Below are 25,691 nucleotides of genomic sequence, written 5' to 3' on the forward strand. Positions count from 1 at the left end.
AGAGTGCAAGCGGACCCAGAACCCAGGACACCACATCGCTTCCACTGTGGGCACGGCATTTGGAACAAACACCACGAGAAAGGGAAGGAGAGCTGGGCCCGCAGCCCTGGGTGCGCAAGTCCTGGTCAAAGACAGCAGAACAGAAGCCGAGGGAGCGCCACCCAGAGACCAAACCAGACAGGTGTGGCCACAAGGAAGCACTGCAGGCCACAGCTCCCACCACGGCAGAAAACCCCTCAGCGGCCCGTCAGCCAGGAGAATCCCGCCTTGGATAAACAGAATCGCACGCTGACCAAGGGGGACTCATTCAGCACTGGAAACCCATCACAGCAACAGGGTGAGGAATGGAAACCACAGCACCGTGCTGACACCAGAAGCAGCAACGAAAAACCACGCGCTGCACACTCAGGACCACGGGCTTATCCTCCACCCGAGGGAGAGCATCCACACAAGCCCGCCACTAACATCGTGCTCCGCGGCCAGGGGCTCAGCTGCCCGCCAAGAGCAGGGCAGGGAAGGGTAACCGTCTTGCCCTCGCATGGGAAATGCCAGCGCCGGCCAGCACGAGGTGACGGGAAAGGGAGAGTAAAGGGACATGGACTGCTAAGGAAAAGGCAAAGCTCCGTGTTTGCAGGCGACGCAACTGTCAACATAGAAAACCCCAAGGAGGCCGGGCGCGGTGGCTCATGACTGTCATCCCAGCACTTTGGGAGGCAGAGGCAGGCGGATCACGAGGTCAGGAATTTGAGACCAGCCTGACCAACATGGTGAAACCCCGTCCCTACTAAAAATACAAAAATTAGCCGGGTGTAGTGGCACGTGCCTTTAATTCCAGCTACTCAGGAGGCTAAGGCAGGAGAATCACTTGAACCCAGGGGGCGGAGGCTATAGTGAGCCTCCACCCTCCAGCCTGGGCAATAGAGCAAGACTTTCTCTCACACCACACACACACAAAATGCGTCCGAACTCCTGGACTCAAGTGATCCTCCGAAAGGTTCATCTGCCAGACCACCACAGCCAGGACACCCAGGTCAGAACCAGCTGGCAAGGGCTCCTGACCCTGGTCAGGACCACCAGGGATCGGGGCCCCACACCCTGACACTGGCCTTCACTTGTGCTGTGGGACAGTGCGGAGGGGTCTGAGCTGGGGGCCAGGGGCGCACGCTAGGCAGGACCCACGCCCACTCGTGGCAATGACAGGAATGTTGAGGCCTCACAGCGATCCGAGGAAGGCCCTGGCTGACAGGCCCACAGAGGGCGCCTCGGCAGGGAGCTCCAGACAGACGGGCAGGCACACAGCTCCGGCCACGCCTCCACCCACCCTGCTGAGGAGACAGTGAGGGGCGGGCACCACCTGGGAGGGGACTGCAACTGTATGCCACCTGTGTCCCTCATGCATCCCTCTGAACTGCGAGAGTCGAATGACAACAGGACCCCTGAACACTTTGTTTCTGTTGCTTCTGCAAACTTGCAGATTCCACCCAGGAACTGGGTCGTCACAGGCACCTGGGATCACGAGTTGGCCTTGCCATGTTCCGTCCTGAGCCGCTCTGCTGGGCAGCTTAGCGACCCCTGCGCCATCGTCCTCCCAAGGTGGTGGTGACCTGGTGCCCGCCCAACCCAGCACTCCTTCTGCCTTGGAAGGGAAGCTTCTCAGGCCTCGAGGGGCTGCGGGCTCTGGGGTTCGAGGGGCTGCGGGCTCTGGGGCTCGAGGGGCTGCGGGCTCTGGGGCTCGAGGGGCTGTGGGTTCTGTACTCCAGGGGCTCCAGGTCTAGAACAGGAAGCATCCACCTTCCTGCTGTTCCCAGACCCCAAGTCACCCTCCAATCCACACCACAGGAGCAGCTGCACCAGCACCAAGCCCACGCCCCACAAGGGCAGGGAGGGGATGGAGTTGGCAGGTCTGGGACGTCGCTGGGAGGCAGAGCCGATGGGTCCGGGGCGCCATCAGCCTCCACCACAGGTGAGCGCCTGAGCAGCTGGGACTGTGAGGAGGAGCACACAGGTCAAGGAAGGACCCAGCTCTGCAGGCCTCTGTGTGGAAAGGACCAGGGTGGAGCCTGGTGTCTAAGGACTCAGCATGGGGTGGGAAGGAGTTCCCAGGAGGACGCAGGAGCGGTGCCTACTCCTGGAAGCTCTGGTCCAGTCATCACCCAACCTGGGTCAGGAAAACTGTCCTTCCTGCTCCCTAAAGAGCATCCCCTTCCCAGCCCCACACCCATCCCACTGCCACTCAGCCAGTGAAAGGGGAGCGCACACCCCACAGGGACGGCCACACGCGGCGCCATCCACAGGGTCCATGGGAGGAGCGCCTCAGACCGCACCACAACAGGGCGGGAGAGAACACTGCCCACCCCGAGGCTGCCGGCTTGTCACGAAGAACACGGCGCTGAGGATCAGGAACCCGTTCAAACAAGGCTGTCCCCAGTGAGGGATGACACCCCAAGGACGCTGCAGCCAGCCCAGAACCCAGCCCGTCCCACAGGCCTCCGCTCCGTGGAGCCCCGAGCCCGTTCCCTGCACCACCTCTGTGCACCGCATGCTGCCGAGGGACAGAAGCCATATCAGAGAGGATGGGAGGGACGGCACCAACAGAGGCGCCTGCTGCCGGCTCAGAGGCCACGCCCAGGCAGCCCTACGAGAACGAGAGGGGACTCCAGGGGGCACACCATGTGCCAACAGCCATGTGCCAACATCGGCAAGAAAGGAGGGGCTGAGAGGAGGGTGGGAGCAGGGGTGGGGCCGGCAATGGGAGCCGGGGCGGAGCGATGGCACTCACTGTGTATTCTGCATGCTTTTTTCCATACCATTTCATCCACTTCCTGAACTCGCGGTCCATGGTCTGGAAGGAGAGAAACCAAATGCCCGTTACACACTCGCAGGGCAACAGGGCCTCAATGCACCCGCCTGGGCAGGCCACCCAAAACACCCCACTTCTCGGAGGGCTGTGCCACGAGGTGGAGCTGAGCACCTCCCGCCTCACTCGTGGCACGTGCCGTGAAACAGGCTCGGAGACGCCCCGACAGCGCTTGGACAGGCCTGGAGGGCTGGCCTGTGATGGGCTGTGAGGGCGATCGGGCACCCTATTCACAGGCACACCCTGCAGGCAGCCAAGACGTCTCGGGCCTGGAAAGAACGCCACCCATTCTCAGAGGTCCCACAGCAGTGGGGTGCAGGCACCCAGGGCGTCACTTTCTCTGATGGTCCCCTGCCTCCAACACACCCCGACCCCCAGATCCGCTCACCTCCGCATACTTGGCCGGGATGTCTGCTTTCTCGACGCCATAGTGATGTTTGCAGTTGGTGGCAGCGGCAACCTGGAGCACGACCTGGCCCACACCTGTGATCAGAGAGATCCATCAGATACCACACAGCGCTCAGATGCCACCCAGGAAGCCATGCCAGGCTCAGGGACAGAGGCCACAAGAATGAGGCCATGAAGACCCACAGGGGAGGCCACGGTCTCCACACATATCCGATGCTCTGACGTCACTCAGGATTCCTTCCCAGAGACCAGGCCCCCAGCGGAGCCCCCACGAGGGGACGGTCATCACAACGCGTCATCCATAGACATCACTTGGTGGCCCCCAAAACTAGAATCCATTTTGAGTCTCAGAGCCCTATATGATGTTCACTGTTCAGACAGACAGGGCTGCCAAAGACTTGGCAGGTCTGGAAAGGCTGCCATCCACCTCAAATTATCCCCACATCACCAGCACACAGACACACAGCAACCTGGCTGATAAAATTTCATGGCACCCCGGGAAGGCTCATGAGCGGGATCTGACCGAGGCTCAATGGGGGGTGGGAGAGGCAGTAAGGAGTCTCCCGGCCGCTGCGGTTTCACAGCATCAGCACACAACCCAGCAACACCCGGCTCTAAGGGAGAAGGAGGGCACAGGGGCTGCAGATGCGCCAGCGTCAGAAGGGTGGAGGCAGCGGCACACACTGGGGGTGTCAAGCCGCCTCTCCTCCCCTGCTAGGCAGCTCTGTGCTCCAGGGAATGGGCATGAACCATGGAGCGACCACGACGGGCACAGACTGCCGCCACCACGCCAGTGGGAAGTTCTCTTCCCCCCTGCCCACAGGGACAGGGGGCCAGGGCCGGGCCAGCAAGTGCTAGGCCGTCATCTAAAACATATAAGCCTGTTTAATTTTTTGTTTCTGAGACAGGGTCTGATTCTGACACCCAGGCTGGACTGCAGTGGTGTGATCCTGGCTCACTGCGGCCTCAACCTCTTGGGCTCAAGCGATCCTCCCACCTCAGCCTCCAAAGCACTGGGATTACAGGCAAGAGCCAACGAGCCTAGCCAGATACGTCTTTTTTTTTTGAGACGGAGTCTCACTCTGTCACCCAGGCCGGAGTGCAGTGATGCGATCTCGTCTCACCACAACCTCCGCCTCCAAAGTTCAAGCAATTCTCCTGCCTCAGCCTCCCAAGTAGCTGGGATTACAGGCGCGCGCCACCACACCCAACTGATTTTTGTACTTTTAGTAGAGAGAAGGTTTCACCATGTTGGCCAGGCTGGTCTCGAACTCCTGACCTCAGGAGCTCAGATCTGCCCGCTTTGGCCTTCCAAAGTGCTGGGACTACAGGCGTGAGCCACCACGCCCAGCCAATATACATTCTTTTTATTGCATTTTTTAAATTTGAAAATAAATTTAAATAAATAACCAGAGATGGGGTCTTGCTATGCTGACCAGCCTGGTCTTGAACTCCTAGCCTCAAGCGACCCTCCCGTCTCAGCCTTCCAGGTGCTAAGATGACAGGCGTGAGCTGCCACACCAGATCTGTGCAAAGTCCTCTTTGTCCCTGCCCCTGGGGCCCCTCCCCCACGTCAAAGCCAGGACTGTGGAAGGGGGGCAGATGTGGGGCTCGTGCGCCTGCAGGCACAAGGTTCACATGTCCATCGAGGTCCAAGGAGCCCAGGGACAGCCTAGACACTGTGGAGAAGGGGCCTTCACTGTCTGACCCTTGGATGGCCCCGTCAGCCCTGCAGCCTGGATGGGGTGGTCCTATCAGGAATTAGTCAGGCTACTGAGGCTGTTCATGTGCTGACCGCTCGTCTGTGCTTCAGCCAGGCCACACTGGTGCTGAAGACACAACTGGGGCCTCGTTTCAAGGAGCCCCGCCCGTGGTTGAGAGGAGACGACACCTCACAAGCAGAGCCTGTCAGAGTGTGAGTGCAGGCAGAGGCTGAAAGAATGCCAGCAGGTGGGAGCCCCAACCTGTGAGGGGCAGGGCACGGCCCAGACGCAGGGTTACCAAGGGAGACTGGGGATGCAGGGAGGGCGCAAGGGCCTCCAGGAGCCCAGGGACCTGGGGTTTTCCTCCGCATAGGACCTTTCCAGCCGCTGCAGAGGGAGCAGGTGTGCCCAGGGAAGGACCGCAGCAGGCTGCAGGCATGGGTGGGGGCCGGGCTGGGACCCAGGCTAGTGAGTAGCAGCTTCTGGGAGTGAGTGGCAGAGGGTGCACAGGTCTAGCTCCCCGGCTGGTGGGAAGCAGGAAAAAAGCAGAGTCTCCAGACACCTGGAAGGATGGGCCTGGTCTGAGAACCACTGGGTTCCTGTCATTTCTCCCCTCTGGGTGGAGCCCGGTCAGGGCTGGGGAAAGGAACGGCCCCACAGCAGGACAGAGGCGCTGGGAAAAAGCAGCACTGCCCATACCAACATCGCAAGTCCCTGTTAAACTCTTCTCCAAGCAGGCATGGGGCAGGCACAGAGCCTGTGGCCTGGAAGTGCACGGGAGCCGGGCATGGCGGGCAACACTCACCGCTCCCCAAGTCCACAAACAGGTCGTCGTCGGTCATCTTGATCTCGTCAATCATCTGGGCCACCAGGTCGAAGGAGGTCTCCCCATACACCTCGGGGGAGAAGGGCTCGTAGTTGTTGAGCTTCTCGGGGTCGGTCACCGAGTGGTTGTAGACCTGCTGCAGGATGTGGCGCAGGAGCCCGGTGGACGGCCGCGTGTTCAGCTTCATGGGCTGCGTGGTGCCCTTCCACTGCGGACGGAGGGTGGCCCGGCCACGTCACATAAACCTCACGGCCCAGCCCCTCCACCACTGAGACCCGGGCCCTTTCCCAGCGGAAACAGGGAGCCGGCCGCATGGCCTCTTGTCCCCCTGTGGGGTGGCTGCCAGGCTCCCAGGTCAGTTTCCAACCCAGCCCCATTTCCTACAAGTGGCAAAGCAGCATCCCCAGGGACAGGCCCCATCTCAGACGGGTCCCAGGAGACTCCTCCTCCTGCCACAGGTCTCTCTCGCCACTGGCAAGACCACCAAACCCACACAGCCCACCAAGACCACCACCCCTCCTCTGGGCTGAGGCAGCAGGGTGGGGCGCTGACACCAAGGGACCCCCGTCAGGCGCCACGAGCCCCATGAAAGCCCTGAGCCTACCACACCTCATCTGACTCAGCTACCTGGGACCCCGCCTTCCTCCCCACAGCCTGCAGCAGGCTGAGGTGGTCCCCTCTCGCCCAGGCCAGCTCAGTTCTCAGGGGCCCACAGAGCTGCATGCACGAGGTTGGGGGGAAGCCAGGGCTAGGTGGCAGGATGATGGGGCAGCCCAGCCCAGCCCCACTCAGGAGGGCCGAGTGAGCCCATGCCGCCCCCACCAGGGCTCCCTCCATAGCAAGACCTTCAAGAAAGAGCTTCCCTGCCCCCATGCACCAGGGGCCCCCGGCGCCTTCTAGAACACGGGAAGCAGCACATTCCCCTCCCTGCTACACCCCAGCTCACTGTGTGCCCCGTCCTTTGTGAGGAAAGCCTCACGAGACACGGCAGGACTGGGGTGCCCAAGGGTGCAGCCCAGGCCAGCATCCAGCCTGATGAAGGCAGGCGGTGTGGGGGAGGTCCAAGGGGGAAGGCCAGCATTCACACAGCCCGGGGAGGACAGGGACCCCGCCTCTGCTGGGACCTGTGGACACCAACCCAGGGTTGCAGAGGCATGTGCAGACACCACAACCCTCAGGGCCCTGCCTCGGCACACAAACCACGGATGGCTCTGCGTTGGCACATGGCCACAGCACGCAGCCAGCCTGGCCCGCGAGTACACAGCCCAGCCTCGGCAGCCCCACACCACTCTCCCACAGCCCATGGTCCCCCTACGCTGCACATTCCAATCCCTGGGGGCTCTAAGGGGAGCTCTGTGCCCCGAGGTGGTGACATAAGGGGTCTGAAGGGGTCCGGGAGCCGGGCACTACTAACCCCCCCGGGCAGGGGCAAGCCACCTACCAGCTGGTGGATGCTGTCGATGGCACGGTTGTACTTGTCACAGAGCCTCTGCATGCTCTCGAAGCTGAAAAAGGCAAGGGAAGGCCCTGGTCACGCGGGCCGGAGCCAGCCGCATGCATAGGAGGGGCAGCACGTGGACAGGGCAGGCTCCAAGGTGTGGTCCCTGCCCAGACAGCCACCAGCCAGCTGGCCAAGACCCTTCTGGCAGAAGCCTCGCCTTCCACCCTGATGCAGGAGATTTCAGGTTTGGCACACAAGCGAGGAGGCCGGCCGAGAGTCCGGTGCAGGGAAGCACTGAGCCCCGAGGCCGTCTGGACCCGCCCAGGCTCCCGCGCAAAGCCGAGGTCCACGTGCGCTGGAAGCATGAGGAGAGAAAGAGGGCTCGAGGGGGACTGAGGCCAGCCCCCCAAGTGGGGCCCCTGGGGCCGGCCTTAGAGGGTCTTCCTTGCCCTGGCTGGGGACAGCCACCATCGCCAGAGGCAGGTGAACGGCTGGGAGCCCAGGGACCACCGGGCCTCTGCCTGGGCAGGTGCAGGAGGAGTGAGCACTGCAGAAAGGAAGGCGCCTCACCCCCGCCCACACTGCTCTGTGAGCATGTCCTTCCAAAGCTCCGACTCACTCACACGTCAGTGTGTCACGTCAGCAGTGTGTCACGTCAGCAGTGTGTCACGTCAGCAGTGTCACGTCAGCAGTGTCACGTAGCAGTGTCACGTCAGCAGTGTGTCACGTCAGCAGTGTGTCACGTCAGCAGTGTGTCACGTCAGCAGTGTGTCACGTCAGCAGTGTGTCATGTCAGACATGGCACAGCAGGGTCCACAGTGAGACTCAGTCCCCCCGCAGCAGGTCTGCCCCCATCAGCCCTGGCCGCAAGGCAATCCCTCATTACCTAAGTGCCCATGCCCAACAGCATCCGGGGCAGAGCCCACCAGGCAGCAGGGGGCATCTGTGCTCCAGGGAGCGCCCACTGTCTGTGGGGCACGTGAGCCACAAGAAACACGGGCCACGCGGCGCAGCCAGGCCTGGGCTCAGAGGGGCTTCCGGGGTGGGGGCAGGCCTGCTGCGGGGTCTGCCTGGCCTAGTCTGTCCAGTCTCCACCTGGTCCAAGTCTATTGGACCCACTGGCAAAATGTGGACGACAGCATCTGTTCCTCCACCTCAGAAGGTGTCCAGAGCACAGTAAGAGACCGGAGGAGGAGGGGTGATCTGTCCAGTGAACACTGTCACACACAGTGGCTCTCACCAGGGACCCCAGGAACGTGGCGAGGCAAGCAACAGATGGAGGCAGGGACCCAGCTCAGCACCCTGCAGTGCCCAGGACGGCCCCTCCCAGAGAACGATCTGGCCTCCACGTCCCCAGCGCTAAGGGGGCCTGCACCTGTGCGGGGTGGGGGGTGCGGCTGGGGACTCTTTCCTCTGCCTCCTTCCTCCGCCGCCTCCACGTGCACGCAGGCAGTTTCCTCCCAGTGGCAACCCCAACAGCCTGGCAGATGCTCCGAGACGTGGCTGAACAGTCACACCCCTGCTCCCACCCCAGCGCCAGCCCCGTGCTCTTCCTGCCTTGCCCTGGCCACCCTGAATTCACCTGGGCACTGCACGTGCCCGAGGTTCACACTTCCCCTTCCTCAGAGGAAAACCCGTGCTCCACAGGCCAAGTTCATGTTTTCCTTAACCAGAAGCTGCACAGGATAAAGCAGGAGAACTTAAGAGGAGCAAACACGGTGGGCGGCAAGCCACCCAGGTGCCGAGGCAAGAGACCGAGGACACGAGCTGTTCCAGTATAATAAAAAACAAGAATAGTCATATCACATGTAGATCTTAGATGTGATTATCTATGAATATCGTTAGTCATTAGTTGGTAGTAATTACTCTTTATTCCAATATTATAATAATCCTCGCTCTATAATCATAACCTAGGAAAAACCAGGCCATACAGAGATAGGAGCTGAGGGGACATAGTGAGGTGTGACCAGAAGACAAGAGTGCGAGTCTTCTGTTATGCCCAGACAGGGCCACCAGAGGGCTCCTTGGTCTAGCGGTGACGCCAGCATCTGGGAAGACGCCCGCTGCCAGGCGGACCGTGGTCTAGCGGTAGAGAAAAGTGTCAAGGAACAATCCCGCTACTTAGCAGACCGGGAAAGGGAGTCTCCTTTTCCCCGGGGGAGTTTAGAGAAGACTCTGCTCGCAGTTATCTGGAGGCCTAACCGTCTCCCTGTGATGCTGTGCTTCAGTGGTCACGCTCTTAGTCCACATTCATGTTCCATCCTGTACACCTGCCTCTGCTTTCTAGATAGCAGTAGTAAATTAGTGAAAGTACTAAAAGTCTCTGATATGTAGAAATAATGGTGTAAGCTGTCTTTCTCTTTGTCTTCTCTCTCTCTCTGCCTCGGCTGCCAGGCAGGGAAGGGCCCCCTGTCCAGTGGACACGTGACCCACGTGACCTTACCTATCATTGGAGAAGACTCACATTCTTTACCCTGCCCCTTTTTGCTTTGTATACAATAAATAACAGCACAGCCAGACATTCGGGGCCACTACCGGTCTCCGTGCATTGGTGGTAGTGGTCCCCCGGGCCCAGCTGCCTTTTCTTTTATCTCTTTGTCTCGTGTCTTTATTTCTACACTCTCTCGTCACCGCACACGGGGAGAGACCCACCAACCCTGTGGGGCTGGACGCTACAAAACACCAAGAACAAGAGCCTGCCGACAGCCCCAGGAACATGGCCACACAGGACCTGGATCATCCGGAGGACGAAGGACACAGGGGTGGAAGGACCCAGGTGCTGCAAAGGGCCAGCAGGCACCGTGTGGGCCTGGGTCCATAAGCAGCATCTGGCCGGGGCCGGATGAACCGACAGAGCCGGCCTGCTGCCTCCCGCCTTCCCCGCCGCTCCAGGGGAGCAGCCCTGGCCCTTCCTGTGCTTTCACTTCTTTCTTTTTTTTTTTTTTTTTTTTTTTCTCTGAGATGGAGTCTCTCTCTGTCGCCAGGCTGGAGTGCAGTGGCACGATGCAAGCTCCGCCACCCGGGGTTCACACCATTCTCCGGCCTCAGCCTCCCGAGTAGCTGGGACTACAGGCGCCCACCACCACGCCCGGCTAATTTTTTGTATTTTTAGTAGAGACGGGGTTTCACCGTGTTAGCCAGGATGGTCTCAATCTCCCGACCTCGTGATCCACCCGCCTCGGGCTCCCAAAGTGCTGGGATTACAGGCGTGAGCCACCGCGCCCGGCCCCTGTGTTTTCACTTCTACACGCCGCCTTCAACCCTGACAACCAGACCTTCCCAAAATCACCTCTGCACACTCCTGGGAAGAGCCTCTTCCCTGGCAGGATGTGCAAATGCAGGTGCTCAGAGGAGCTGGGGCTGTCCTTGGCCTGAAGCCCTAATGGCTCGGTCCCTCAGGTGGCCCTGCCAGCTCCAACGAGGACCCCCCGCCCAGCCTGTCCCTGATGCCCTTCCAGCCTTGGCTAAGCCTATCCCACGTGAAGAGGAAGGACGCCACACACCCACGTGGAGGGGCGCCGTGGGCACAGCGTCTGACACACTCGCTGCTCAGAGCCAAGGCAGAAGCTGGCCACACACAAGTGAGGCGCCATAACCGCCCCAGGTTAATGTGAAAGGGCTCAGCCCGACAACACCCACTCACCCGAGGGGACCCTGGTTCCTAACAAAGCTCCTGATCCCTGGGAACTTCTAGGTGACAGAAGCGTCTTCTGTTGTAAGGAGGCGACTTGTGGGGGGCTCCTAGGTGAGGTAAAGCCCAAGCTGCGGTAAGCAGCTTAGAAAGAGGGGGCTGGAGATGGAGGCAATCATTAAGCAAGTCTCCGAGAAGCCTCCGTGAAAACCCGAAAGCACAGGGTGCAGAGCTCTGGGGTTAGTGCACCCCAGCTCCACGGAGACAGAGCTCTGTGCAGGGCCCTGCAGGCTGCTCCCTGTGGACCCTGCCATGCGGCTGTTTACCTGCAGGCTGCATCACACCCTTCATACTAAACCAGGGAAGGGCCCAGCACACCATCACGCCTGATGAGGGGGTGGCGAGAGGCCCCGACGTGCAGGGCAGGTGGCGTGAAATCCACAGCAGCACGTCGGCACGGAGGACCCTGCCAGCAACGCGCTCGTCTGCTTGGGGGGCACCAGGGTGCTGACCAGGGAATGGGCAGGGCTCGAGGAACGGGCACAGGATCTCGAGGTTTACTGAGGCTGAGACCGCTGACCACAGACACGCCAGTGAGGCCGGAGAGCCAGGTAAAGTGCAGCCGCGTGGCCCTCGGGGCTTGACTCTCTGTGGAGAGGGGCTCACCCAAGCTCACGACAGCACAGCCCTTGACGGAGGACTACTCTGTTGATTTCAGACTCTCAAGAGCTGAAAAAGGCATGAGCCTGGAATGTCTTCCTTCTCAAAGAAAAACACAACACTTCCAAGCAAGCATTCCAGAGACAGCCCTGCCCCTCTCCACCCACAAGACCCTCCTCCGAGACCCAGGAGCTGCCAGGGCGAAACTGCTAACGCAGCCACAGGGCTGGAGACAGAGGGACTAACCAAACCCAGCTGAGATGTAAACAGAGCTGCCAAGGAGCCTAAGGCCGCCCAGGCCCTCCCAGCAGCCTCAGGCAGGAACGCGGACTTCTGGCCGTCAGCCGCCCGCTATAAAAAGAGCGATCACTAGCGCGGGCTGACTCCACACATGCCAATCCCACTTTCCACAACTGGAGTTTCCAATTCTGTCCGGCCTCTGACAGCTTTTGCCAAGAGTTGATAAACATTTCCTACCAAAATAACTTTATGGTGGCCACGGCCAACTCTAAAAGGAAATTTCAGATCAGCTTGCACCATCTAAGAAGAGCTAATTATAGGATGCGTCCTCCTGTCCTCCCCAAGAGCCGAGTCTGTCCTCGGAGCGGAGCAGCCAGGCAGGACCCTGCTTACCTTTTGGTGTCATAGTCAATTAAAACGTAATTCTCCATAGCGAGCTTGAGATCCGGGATTTCTTCACAGACCCATCTGAAACACAGCAGCAGAAACTATCAGGAGGGGTTTGGTTTTTTTTGTTTTGTTTTGTGTTTTGTTTTTGTTTTTTTTTTGAGACGGAGTCTCGCTCTGTTGCCCAGGCTGGAGTGCAGTGTCGTGATCTTGGCTCACTGCAAGCTCCGCCTCCCGGGTTCAAGCGATTCTCCTGCCTCAGCCTCCCAAGTAGCTGTGACTACAGGCGCATACCACCATGCCTGGCTAATTTTTGTATTTTTAGTAGAGACGGGGTTAGGCCATGTTGGCAAGGCTGGTCTCAAACTCCTGACCTGAAGTGCTCCACCCACCTCAGCCTCCCACAGTGCTGGGATGACAGGCGTGAACAATCTGGAGTATTACCACACATGTTCTTAAACACTGCATCCTCTCCAACAGAAAACAAACATCCCTACCCCTCCACTCGAAGTGGAGAGAGAAGGGAGGCGTGACTTCAAAACGAAGGCTACGATGTTTACCATGAAGCTGTTACTGAATCACACAGATATTACGTGGCTTCGAGGCCACACACCAGTGGCTCTGGGGACCTAAGAGAACTCACCTGCTACAGGGCTGGTCTAGGGACCCACTGGCCACATCAGAGTTTGAAAAGCAACCGATTAACTAGAAACTAAAGCCAACTGGTGCCGGGCGCGGTGGCTCACGCCTATAATCCCAGCACTTTGGGAGGCCGAGGTGAGCAGATCACGAGGTCAGGAGTTGGAGACCAGCCTGACCAACACGGAGAAACCCTGTCTCTACTAAAAATACAAAATACAAAAACACACTGGTGAATTCCATCAAATACTGACAAGACATAACACTAAACCTACAGAAACTTTTTCAGTTTTATGCAGCCGGCGTCATCCTGACACCAAAACCACAGAGAAGCAAAGGGCTGGAAAGAAAGGACAAGAAAGGAAACGGCCGACCAACATCCCTTACCAACACACCCCACTATCCCTTAAAAACGTGAGGAAACTGCGCAGCACCACCTCACAACCACGCACAGCTCCTCCTGGGGAGGAAAAGCTGCCTGTAATCCCAGCTACTCAAGACGCTGAGGAAGGAGAATCTCTTGAACCCGGGAGGCAGTGGTTGCAGTGAGCCAAGATTGCACCATTGCACTCCAGCCTGGGCAACAAGAGCAAAAACTCTGTCTCAAAAAAATAAATTAAATAAAATAAAGCCAACTGGAATTTGAAGAATTAACTAATCCCAAAACACAGCAGAGCTTCATCAACAAACACTGCCAGGAAAAATGAGGCAGAGCGCGCCGTAGATGAAGAGACGGAAACAAACCAGCCCATCAAAACTCTTCAACCTCACTTGGATCCTGACACCATATTGAAAACGATCATGAAGGCCGGGTGCGGTGGCTCTCGCCTGTCATCCCAGCACTGTGGGAGGCCGAGGTGGGCAGATCACCTGAGGTCAGCAGTTCAAGAGCAGCCTGGCCAACATGGTGAAACCCCATCTCTACTAAAAATACAAAATTAGCTGGGTGTGGTGGCGCACGCCTGTAATCCCAGCTACTCAGAAGGCTGAGGCAGAAGAATTGCTTGAACCCAGGAGGCGGAGGTTGCGGTGAGCAGAGATCGTGCCCTTGCACTCCCGCCTGGTGACAGTGCGAGACTCCGTCTCAAAAAAAACAAAAAAACCCAATCATGAAAGGGGCATCATCCCTACAGAACTTACAGACAGTGAGAGGGGAATCGGGGATGCTAAGAAAATGGAGCCAGGCGCAGTGGCTCACACCTGTAGTCCCAGGTACTTGGGAGGCTGGGGCAGGAGAATCGCTTCAACCTGGGAGGTTGAGGTGCGGTGAGCCAAGATTGCGCCATTGCACTCCAGCCTGGGTGACAGACCGAGACCCTGTCTCTAAAAGAAAACAAAAGAAAATGATATACCAATAAATCCAACAGCATCAATGAAATAAACACACTCCGAGGGACATGAATGACCAAAACTGACACAGAAGAAACAACAGCTCCGCAGCTCTACACCTGTCAAAGGGTTTGCTTCCCACAAAGACGGCTCCAGGCCCAGACGGCTTCCCTGGTGAATTCCATCAAACACTGACAAGACATAACACTAAACCTACAGAAACTTTCTCAGAGTTTTATGCAGCCGGCGTCATCCTGACACCAAAACCACAGAGACACAAAGGGCTGGAAAGAAAGGACAAGAAAGGAAACAGTGGACCAACATCCCTTACCAACACACCCCACAATCCCTTAAAAACATGAGGAAACTGCGCAGCAGCACCTCACAAGCACGCGCGGCACCTCACAAGCACGCGCGGCACCTCACAAGCACGCGCGGCACCTCACAAGCACGCGCAGCACCTCCTGGGGAGGAAAAGCTGCTTCACTCTAAAATTAGTCACTGCAATTCACCGAAGGAACCAGGACAGAGATCTGAGCAGCCCCATGTGGGCAAGCACGGAAAGTGCACAGGATGGCATTCGGTGCCATCAGGACAGTACCCCCCAAGAGGCCAGAAATGGAAGGACACGCCTTCCACTTGAAGAGGGCACGGGACCAGTCACTGAGCCACTGTGACAGCCACAGGCCAAGCTTCCCCAGCCACCTGGCCTGCGGCTCTGCAGGAGGGGTCAGGGGGGGATGGGGGTTCGGCCTCTGCTCCCCACTCCTCTCGACCTGCTAAGTCCAGCTGGCAGCTTCACAGAGCTCCGAGAGCAGCTTCATTGCCCCCTACCCCACGCCAAGTCCCCAGACTCCCCAACCAGCTGGCCAGGACCTGACCTCAGGTCCGGGTGCCCCCCAAGACCCTTCCACACTGAAAGACACAGCATCCTGTCAGAAGGGCTGTGGCACCCGCCCTCTGTGATTATTGGTGCCTCTCGTCACCCCTCCCCAGCACGGTCAACACCTGCACACCTGGCCAACACCGGCAGGGGACCTCACAGTGCAGACCATCAAAAGCCCCAGGCACCGAGCGAGGCCCCGACAGCAACGCAAGCAATCCCGTCTGCAGTCACTTCTCATCACATCGTCCAGGAGGTCCCGGCCAGTGCAACTTGGCAAGAAAAACACTCAAGCAGCAAGGAGCCTGAAAGGAGCGGCCGCACGGTCTTCACTCAGTCCCGTGGTTCTGCGCCAAACAGCATGCTGAGGAATACGCGCGCACACCGCCAGAGCTCAGCAGGGGCAATGCCGACAGGCAAAATGGAGCAGTCTTTACACATACTAGCAGCAAAGGATTGTCAAAATGCCACATAAAAAAGCACCAAAGGCCGGGCATGGTGGCTCATGCCTGTAATCCCAGCGCTTTGGGAGGCCGAGGCAGGCGGATCACGAGGTCAGGAGTTCAAGACCAGCCTGATCAACATGGTGAAACCCTGTCTCTACTAAAAATACAAAAATTTGCCGGGCATGGTGGCGGGCGCCTGTAATCCCAGCTACTTGGGAGGCTGAGGAATAAGAATCGCTTGAACCTGGGAGATGGAGGTTGCAGTGAGCCGAGGTTTCGCCACCACACTCCAGCCTGGGCAACAGAGTGAGACTCCGCCTCAAAAAAAAAAGCACTGAAGCAGGAATACCTGGGAGTGACACTGTTTAAATGCCCCTTTCCCCAAACTGAACTGCAGGCTCAAACCAATTTCTAGAAAACGCCCAGTTGGCTTTTCTGGAGAAATGGAAAGGCTGATTCTCAACTGGACATCCAAACGAGGAGAGCCTAGGACAGCCCAATCATCTTTAAACAACAGCCCTCTCCGCACTTCGGGAGGCCGAGGCGGGTGGATCACTTGAGGCCAGGAGTTTGAAACCAGCCTGGCCAAGGTGGCGAAACCTCGCCTCTGCTAAAAATACAAAAATTAGCTGGGCGTGGTTGCAGGCACCTGTAATCCCTGCTACTTGGAGGCTGAGGCAGGAGAATTGCTTGAACCCGGGAGGTGGAAGCTGCAGTGAGCTGAGATGGCGCCACTGCACCCCGGCCTGAGCAGCAGAGACTCTGACTCAAAAAAACAACACTGGGGCAGGACGTGCTTGGGACACGGGCCGTATGGGGGCTGAATGGTGTTTGCTGTGTAAGAACATGGTCAGTGTTTCTGGAGGAAGTCAGACAGAAAAAGTCTGTGCAGCCTCACACCGTGAGAACCCTGGCCACGTGCTGGGGATGCGTAAGAGAAAGCAGCCTCTCCAGGGGGTTTGAGTTTCAAAGCCTCTGCCTACGTCGCAGATGCCCAGGTGTTGGTGCATGCCCCTGTCCCAGGACCCCTGCTCCCTACAACACTTAAGCTCCAGACTCCAGATGCGCTCCCCAAAAAACACACAAAGTTCAAACAAGACAGTCGGCTCTGAGCCCTGCAGAAGGCGAGCACGCAGCCAGACAGGCACCCTCACCGTCACTGCCTGAGATCCGGCGGCCTGGGGTCTCCTCTGACCCCAGAAGCCTGGGCAGGCCCCTTCCCATGAGGAGCAGGTGCAGCTCCCCTGCTGCTGAGCACCTCCAGACACACTAGCAAGAGTCTGGTCAGACCCGGGTCATTGGTGGGCCAGCTTCTTTTTCGGGAAGTCCACCCTCCCGTTCATGGCCACGGTGTTGGAGTCTGCAGAGCACTCGGAACCCCCCCAGGCCTCCAGCAGCATGACCACCTGTGGCCTGGCTCGGGACGCCCCGAGGAAGCAGCCCGGCGGTCAGTCCAGCACCGCCAGCGCTGGGCCCCGGTCCTCACCTGAGCGGTTACCAACAGCCGCAGGCCTGCGGAGGCGCTAGTCCACCAGAGCCCCTCCCCGCCCCCTCCCCACTCCCCGCCCCACCCCCACCCCCATTCCCCGCCCCCCTCCCCACCCCCACCCCCCACCCTGTAGACTAGGCGGCTGCAACAAGCAGACCTTCGCATCAACACAGCAGACACCAAAAAGGAGTGAGAGCCCCGCTCTCTACCGCCCGGCCCCAGCACTCGCTAGCTTTCCTGACACCTGGAACTGTGCACCTGGCACCAAGCGGAAAATAAACTCCAAGCAGCCGGTAAAAAAAAAAGAGTCTGGTCAGAGAGGGGCTTCCACACCTGCTGCACCAAGACCCTAACCCAGAGAGACCACGTCTGGGCAGCACTGGCAGAACCTGCACAGTCACAGCCCGGGAAGCCACAGCCCCGGGAAGCCACAGCCCTGGAGCACTCTTTCTTGTTTGGGCTTTGTTTTCTGAGACAGGGTCTCACTCTGTTGCCTGGCTGGAGGGCGGTGGCACAATCACAGCGCCACTGGTCTCAACTGATCCTCCCACCTCAGCCCCCCAAGTAGCTGGGACCACAGATGTGCACCACCATGCCCAGCTAATTCTTTACTTTTTTGTAGACATGGGGTCTCATTATGTTGCCCGGTCAATCTCCAGCTCCTGGATTCAAGTGATCAACCCTCCCAGCCTCTCAAAGCGCTGGGATTCCAGGTGTGAGCCACCATGCCCAGCTGAGCATTCTTATTTATTTATTTTTATTTTTGAGATGGAGTCTCACTCTTGTCGCCCAGGCTGGAGTGCAGCGGCACCATCTTGGGTCGTTACAACCTCTGCCTCCTGGGTTCAAGCTATTCTCCTGCCTCAGCCTCCCAAATAGCTCGGACTATAGGCACCCGCCACCTCGCCCGGCTAATTTTTGTATTTTTTTTTTAGTAGAGACAGGGTTTCCCCAAGTTGCCCAGGCCAGTCTCGAACTCCTGGCCTCAAATGATCTCCCTGCCTCGGCGTTCCAAAGTGCTGGGATTACAGGCGTGAGCCACCGTGCACAGCTTGAGCATTCTTAAAAAGACTGCCCGGCCCTCTGTGAGGAGCACCCACAGAGGCCCACGCCAGCACAGTCTTGGCCCCTGGCTGCAACGAGAGAAACCCAGGCAGAGAGAGGCGGCTGGCTGCCAGAAGCACGCTGCAGCTGGGCTGGGGCTGGGGCAGGGGCTGGGTGGGGGCTGGGCTGGGCTGGGGTCCAGCTGCCTGATGCAGAGCCCTCCCTCCAACCATAACACCAGGCTTCTTTTACAAAGAACAGAGGGGCCCCTACTCCACTGCCTGGTCCACGGATCATGACATTTAAAAAAAGCAGATCCCACATTCTAAGCACGGACCCTGGGTCAGGCCCACCCTGGCCGACCTACACAAACACTTTCACTTAATCCTCAAACAACCTGGCCAGGGAGGTGCCGCTGGGCCCCAACAGTGAACCACAGGGCCTCAGGAGCCAGGGGCCTGGCACAGAGCCACCGGGCCAAGAGGAGCTCGGCGTGGCCCTTGTGGCAGCTGCAGGCCTGGGCAGATGCTGGGCGTGGGCACGGGCGGTGTCCTCACAGCCCAGCATGCTAAAAAATAGCCCGGCAAGACTCCAGGGCCACATGGACACATGTGGCCTCCCTGCTGGTGCCACACAATGAGGGTTCTGACCCTGAGCACCTGAGACACGCAGAATGCCGGCCACCATGGGCAGCTTCCCAGTGGGCAGCAGAGAGGCACCCGGAGGGCCTCCCTGCACTGTTGCTACAGACCCTGGAGCCCAGGCTAGAGCTCACGAGGACGGGACGGCCTCCTCCTCCTGCTCATCCAAGTCACCCCCGGAACACTCCTCTCTGCACCCACGGGGCACAGACACAGGAGGCCGTCGAGGGCACGTGAGGGTGAAGGTCGGCCCAAAACCCACAGCGGGGAGACTGACAAGGAGACAGAGGAAGGCAGGGCAACACCCCTGGAGGACCCACTGGACACCCCAGCAGCTCAGGACTTCGGCACCCATTGGCCAGGAATGGAGCTGGGAGAAACAGCTCTACCCGTCCCTGGGTCACCCCGATCCGCTTCGCAACACCTCCAGGAGTCCACCCCTGCGGGAGCCATCCCCACAACAGAATCTGCAGGGCACGGGTGTCCACGGAAGCGGCCCAGGGCTGTGAAGACAGCACGCTGCAGGCCGTGCACTCACCGGATGGTCTCGATGATTTCATGAGCAGCATCGTGATGTTTATCCTGAAACAGAGAGAGAGATTTGAGACGCAGAGCCATCCTCCACCCTGTGAGCCCGTCGCTCTCTTCCCGGACAAGCGATGCCACCAACTTCCCATCTCTTCATTTCCCAACTGGTGCAGCTCCCAAGCCCACCACCCAGCGGGGACCACCAGAGACACTCCCAGACCCTGGACCACGAAGGGAACACAGATCTTGCCGGGGACCTATTCCTGGCATGCTGTGTCCTACTACAGGCAGCGAGCAGGGAGAGGCCTGGGATGGAGTCTATGGCCCCCGGTCCTGCTCCTCTCCCACCCTAAAGCAAACGGCCACCCCAAGCTCCGCTCCACGTGTCTCCCCATTTTTTCCCTGGAGGTCAACTGATCCCTCAACACACCCCAAGCCCGTCAGACCGCGCTCCGCAGGCCCACCGGGAATTCTCCCGACGCCGCTCCAGCCTGGCTGGGAGTCCTGCTTCGGCAAAGGCCTGGTATGTGACTGCAAGTGATAGAGCCTCCACGGGGCCTGTTTCCCCAACTGTACCATGGGAAAAAACCACTGGGCTAGCCCACGTGGGCGGCCTCGCCATAGCCCAGAACCTGCCACAACTAAAACCAAGGTCCTCGGCCTGACGCAGAACCCTCCCCATCCAGCACCCTGCCCTTCGCTCCCTCTACAAGGCCAATGTCAAAGGCAGGTTCACACCCAGCAGGGCCACCCAAGCCTCTCCGACTCCACACCCATCACCGAGAATCAGAGACCAAGTGCACGCCACCAGGACACATGCGCTTTCCACAGCGCGTCTGCGTGCTACTGTGCTGATATAAACCCACAACAGGCTGGGTGCAGGGAGCGAATCACTTGAGCCAGGAGTTCGAGGCCAGCCTGGGAAACAGTGAGAGCCCATGTCTTTTTGTTTGTCTGTTTGTCACCCAGGCTGGAGTGAAGTGGTGCAATCTCGGCTCACTGCAACCTCCACCTCCTGGGTTCAAGGGATTCTCCTGCCTCAGCCTCCCGAGTAGCTGGGATCACTGGCATGAGCCACCACGCCTGGCTAATTTTGTATTTTTAGTAGAGACAGGGTTTCTCCATGTTGATCAGGCTGGTCTCGAAATCCTGATCTCAGGTGATCCGCCCACCTCAGCCTCCCAAAGTGCTGGGATTACAGGCCCGAGCCTCCGCGCCCGGCCAGCCCATGTCTTTTTTATAAAAATGAACAATTTTTTTTTTAAATCCCCATTAGGTAAACGCCGAAGCAGTAACAGTTACAGACGCAATCCAGTGGATGCTGCAGTCCACAGGGCACGTTAGAGGCCACCCAGGCAGCCATGCAGGGCATGGCTCTCCCAGGGCAGAGAAAAAGCAACCAATGGGGCACCTGTGGACACCACCTGACGAAACACAAGGCCAGCGTCACCAGAGTGAGACACGCAGCTGCCACGAGCCTCCCAAGGCCCAGCGGGACGCAACCCCATCATGGGGCTCCTGCCAGGATGCAGAACCTCAGCATAACCCTGAGAGAAGCAACCAAGCCTGATTGAGGGGTGCCGCATAGAGACCCCAGCTGGCTCTCTTCCAAAGGCCAGACCATAGGAGACCTCCCAGCTTTCCTTATGCACCGAGTGATCAGCCTAGATAGGGGAGACAGGAGACACAAGGGCTCATGGCAATGATGGGATGGGACATATATGCCACTGAGGCCACAGCTCCGCCCGCCTCTTGGTTTGGATCAGGGTACTATGATGAAATAAAGCCACATGGAAAGTCTGTGCAGTGCTTTGCAACTTTCTTCTAAGTCTAAAACCACTTTAGGGACGGGCGTGGTGGAATCCCAGGCTGGAATTCCAGCACTTTGGGAAGCTGAGGCGGGTGGATCACGAGGTCAGGAGATCGAGACCATCCTGGCTAACAAGGTGAAACCCCGTCTCTACTAAAAATACAAAAAATTAGCTGGGCGTAGCTGGGCGCGGTGGCTTATGCTGTAATCCCAGCACTCTGGGAGGCCGGCTGAGGCAGGCAGATCACAAGGTCAGGAGATCGAGACCATCCTGGCTAACACAATGAAACCCCATCTCTACTAAAAAAAATACAAAAAGTTAGCCAGGCGTAGTGGCGGGCGCCTGTAGTCCCAGCTACTCGGGAGGCTGAGGCAAGAGAACAGCGTGAACCTGGGAAGTGGAGCTTGCAGTGAGCCGAGATCGTGCCACTGCACTCCAGCCTCGGTAAAAGAGCAAGACTCCGTCTCAAAAAAAAAAAAAAAAAAGAAAAAGAAAAAAAATTTCAAAGTGAAGTGTTTTTTTGGAGATTTTTTGGGTTTTTTTTTTTTTTTTTTTGGTAGAGACGAGGTTTCACCACGTTGGCTAGGCTGGTCTCAAACTCCTGGCCTCAAGTGAGCTGTCTGCCTTGGCCTCCCAAAGACATGGTGAAACGCCATCTCTACAAAAAAATACTAAAAAAAGAAAAAATGGCCAGGCATGGTGGTTCACACCTGTAATCCCAGCACTTTGGGAGGCTGAGGTGGGTGAATCACTTGAGGTCAGGAGTTCAAGACCAGCCTGGCTAACACAGTGAAACCCCATCTCTATGAAAAATACAAAAAAAAAAAAAAAAAAATTAGCTGGGCATGGTGGTGCGTGCCTGTAATCCCAGCTACTCAGGATGCTGAGCCAGGAGATTCACTTGAACCCAGGAGGCAGAGGTTGCAGTGAGCTGAGACTGCACCACTGCACTCCAGCCTGGGATACAGAGTGAGAATCCACCTAAAAAAAAAAAGAAAAAAAAAAAAATTGCTAGGTGTGGTGGCACACACCTGTAATCCAAGCTGCTCAGTGGCTGAGGCAGGAGAATCTCTTGAACCCAGGAAGCAGAGCTTGCGGTGAGCCAAGATCGCACCAATGCACTCCAATCTGGGCAGCAGAGTGAGATTCCAGCTCAAAAAAAAAAAAAAGAAAAAGAAATAGGAGGAAGCAGGAGCCGGGGCTGGGCAGAGCGGAGAGCAGGGCTGGCGCGGGTGGTGAGGGAGCAGGCAGAACTTGCAGGCCTCGGACAAAGTGAAAATAGGGTCCCTTGCTCAAAGGTGGCTAAAGAACTTCAACACGAGCTGGGCATAGATCGTGAGGTCAGGAATTCGAGACCAGCCTGGCCAACATGTACTAGTAATACAAATATTAGCTCTACTACTAGTAATACAAAAATTATTAATACTACTAATAATATAAAAATTGTTAGTAGTACTAATAATACAAAAATTAGCTGGGTGTGGTGGCAGGTGCCTGTAATTCCAGCTACTAGGGAGGCTGAGAGAGGAGACTTGCTTGAACCCGGGAGGTGGAGGTTGCAGTGAGCCGAGATCGTGGCATTGCACTCCAGCCTGGGCGACAAGAGCAAAACTTTTTCTCCAAAAAAAACAATTGTTCCTGCGTGATTTGACTGTGTGTGTGGGGCGAGTGCGGCACGCCTGGTTGTTTCCTGCATATTTTGTGCTCTGCACAGCTCCATCCCACCAGCCACATGTCGGGTGCCCATAGCCCTGAGTGGCTAGTGGCTGCTTTCGGGACGGTGCCGCTCCATACAGCTCCCCTCACGGGAGAGTCTTCTTCCTGCAGACCCCCACAGAGTGCTCTGGGATGTTGCAGGGTGCAGCCGGAAGCACTGGGTTCTGCGCATCTGAAGCGACACCCAGAGGGCCGGCCTGCTCTCTGGTCAGGGACTGGGGGCGGGAGGAAGGGGTGCTGGGCCTGCTCCCTCATATCGGGGTCCTGCTTCTGTGAGACCCCTTTCCTCCTGCTCACAGTCAGGGCCCACGACAGGGTTCCCCTCTCCCTCCTCAAGCTGGAATTCCAGCCTGCTGTGGTCCCGGCGGTTCCTGTCTCTCCATAGCGTCTTCCTCGGTGATCATCTGACAGAGGGCCCTGCCTCGCCTGGTTTCAGAGTTTTCTTGTCACAGGGAGTTGCTGTCTCGAAGTGGTGGCCGCGGGAGCTGCATGTCTGGCTGGCAGAGTGTTTGCAGCTGTGGTTTGGGTGTCCTGAGGCTGCGCAGGTTGGAGGGAACTGTCGGCCCAAGTTCCCCTTCCTGGGATTTAGCCAAGCGCTTCTCACAGGCACAGGCCTTACTGGAGCAGAGAATGTTCCCGGGAGCCAGATGACTCACGGGTGTGAAGGCTGGAAACGCTCTGATTTACAGCGGTGTCACCTGTCCTTGCCTGCTCTCCTTGGCAGCGTGACATTATTTTGGGGGCCACGTAAGTGTAGTTCTAAAAATGAGTGCCCCGCAGAAGCAGTAGCAGGATGAACTCGCTCTGCAACTCCTGCGAGCCGTGCCCTCTGCCCCACGCCTGTTTCATCCTGGTGCCTCATTCCCTGTCATTCACAGCTAGGGAGACAGTGTCCCCACCAGGCAGTGCACCCCGAGTTACTGCCCCCGTCCCCTCTTGCTCGTGCTGCCTCCTGTCCAGAGGTGCCTTGTGGTGTGGGATGCTGTGTGGACCGAGGACTGGGGGCCAGGGCTTTGTGCAGACTTCACCAGGCTTTTCTGAATCCCAAAGGCCAAGCGGTGACATTCCCTCTCATGGTGGGTGGGTGTGCGGGGCCTGGAGGAACCCCAACTGAGAGTGGATGTCTAGTAAAAGGAGCCTCGGCCAAGAGGCATTTCCAGCACAGACCTGTTCCTGGAGGGCCCAGGCAGAGCCGGGACACAGAGGTTGGGTGATCGTCCCAGGGCCCACGTCTAGAGCAGCATGGTTGGGTTTGTACTCCTGGACTATGGGTGGGAGCCTCTGTGCAGAAGAGCCCAGCACTGGCTTCCAGTTCGTGTTGGAGTTCCTTTCTTTTTTTGAGACGGAGTTTTGCTCTTGTTGCCGAGGCCAGAGTGCAGTGGTGCGGTCTCGGCTCACTGCAACTTCTACCTCCCAGGTTCAATGGCGCAGTCTCGGCTCACTGCAACCTCCACTTCCTGCGTTCAAGTGATTTTCCTGTCTCGGCCTCCTGAGTAGCTGGGATTATAGGTGTCAGCCACCACGCCCGAATAATTTTTTGTATTTTGAGTAGAGATGGGGTTTCATCATGTTGGCCAGGCTGGTCTTGGAGTGAGCCACGCGGCCGGCCCACACCTAATTTTTGTTGTTTTAGTAGAGAGGGGGTTTCGCCATGTTGGCCAGGCTGGTCTCGAACTCCTGACCTCAGGAAATCCGCCCGCCTTGGCCTCCCAAAGTGCTGGGATTATAGGTGTGAGCCACTGCGCCCAGCCACAACAACTTTTTAATTACATGATAAAATGATAATATTCTGGTTATACTTGGTTAAATAAGTTATGAAAATTTATCTCCTTGGCCAGATGCAGTGGCCCATGCCTGGGGTCCCAGCAACTTAGGAGGCTGAGGCAGGAGGATCACTGGAGCCCGGAGTTTGAGGCCACAGTGAATCATGATCGTCACTGCACTCTAACCTGGGCAACATAGCAAGATCTCAACTCTTAAAAAGATAAAAAATATTGGCCGGGTACGATGGCTCACGCCTGTAACCCCAGCACTTTGGGAGGCCGAGGCGGGCGGGATCACGAGGTCAGGAGATCGAGACCCTCCTGGCTAACACAATGAAACCCCGTCTCTACTAAAAATACAAAAAATTAACCGGGCGTGGTGGCGGGCGCCTGTAGTCCCAGCTACTCGGGAGGATGAGGCAGGAGAACAGCATGAACCCGGGAGGCGGAGCTTGCAGTGAGCTGAGATCGCGCCACTGCACTCCAGCCTGGGCAACAGAGCAAGACTCCGTCTCAAAAAAAAAAAAAGATAAAATAGATTTAAAAATTTAAAAAGAGGTCAGACACAGTGGCTTATGCCTGTAATCCCAGCACTCTGGGAGGTTGAGGCGGGAGGACTGCATGAAGCTAGGAGTTTGAGATCAGCCTAGACAGCGTATTGAGACCCTCATCTCTTCAAAAAAAGTTTTTGCTTTTTTTTTTTTTATAGCTGGGCATGGCAGGTACACCTGTAGTCTCAGCTATTTGGGAGAGTGAAGTGGGAGGATCACTTGAGCCTAGGAGTTCAAGGCTGCAGTGAGCTGTGATCACACCACTGCACTCCAGCCTGGGTGAACAGCAAGACCCTATCTCTAAAAAAAGAAAAAAAAAAACAAAATTTATCTTCGGTTTTTAAAAATGTGGCTACTAGAAACAGTGAAATCACACACATAGCTTATGGGGTGTTTCTGCAGCCTTACCCCAAGGGACCTAATTCTACCCTTCTAGTTGACAAAGCTTTTTCTTCTTTTTTTTGAGATGGAGTTTTGCTCTTGTTGCCCAGGCTGGAGCGTGATGGCACAATCTCGGCTCACTGCAACCTCCGCCTCCTGGGTTCAAGCGATTCTCCTGCCTCAGCCTCCCAAGTAGCTGGGATTACAGGCGTGAGCCACCACACCCGGCTAATTTTGTATTTTTAATAGAGACGGGGTTTCTCCACATTGGTCAGGCTGGTTTCAAACTCCCAACCTCAGGTGATCTGCCCGCCTTG

At 57.5% G+C, this 25,691-nt stretch overlaps 1 protein-coding gene across 3 annotated transcripts in view; it reads right to left on the reverse strand.

The window, feature by feature from the left end:
* DOT1L (DOT1 like histone lysine methyltransferase) overlaps positions 1-25,691 on the reverse strand; it is a 72,484-nt gene that overhangs the window by 36,048 nt on the left and 10,745 nt on the right. For all 3 annotated transcript variants that reach the window (XM_030795874.1, XM_030795875.1, XM_030795876.1), the window contains exons 2-7: positions 19,163-19,206; positions 12,160-12,234; positions 7,236-7,299; positions 5,774-6,002; positions 3,246-3,340; positions 2,780-2,842 (exon numbers count right to left, since the gene is read on the reverse strand). In XM_030795874.1, coding sequence (XP_030651734.1) covers positions 2,780-2,842; positions 3,246-3,340; positions 5,774-6,002; positions 7,236-7,299; positions 12,160-12,234; positions 19,163-19,206 — 570 coding nt within the window. The remainder of the gene's footprint in view (positions 1-2,779; positions 2,843-3,245; positions 3,341-5,773; positions 6,003-7,235; positions 7,300-12,159; positions 12,235-19,162; positions 19,207-25,691) is intronic.

Source organism: Nomascus leucogenys, chromosome 17 (genome assembly GCF_006542625.1).
Source record: "Nomascus leucogenys isolate Asia chromosome 17, Asia_NLE_v1, whole genome shotgun sequence".
NCBI lineage: Eukaryota > Metazoa > Chordata > Mammalia > Primates > Hylobatidae > Nomascus > Nomascus leucogenys.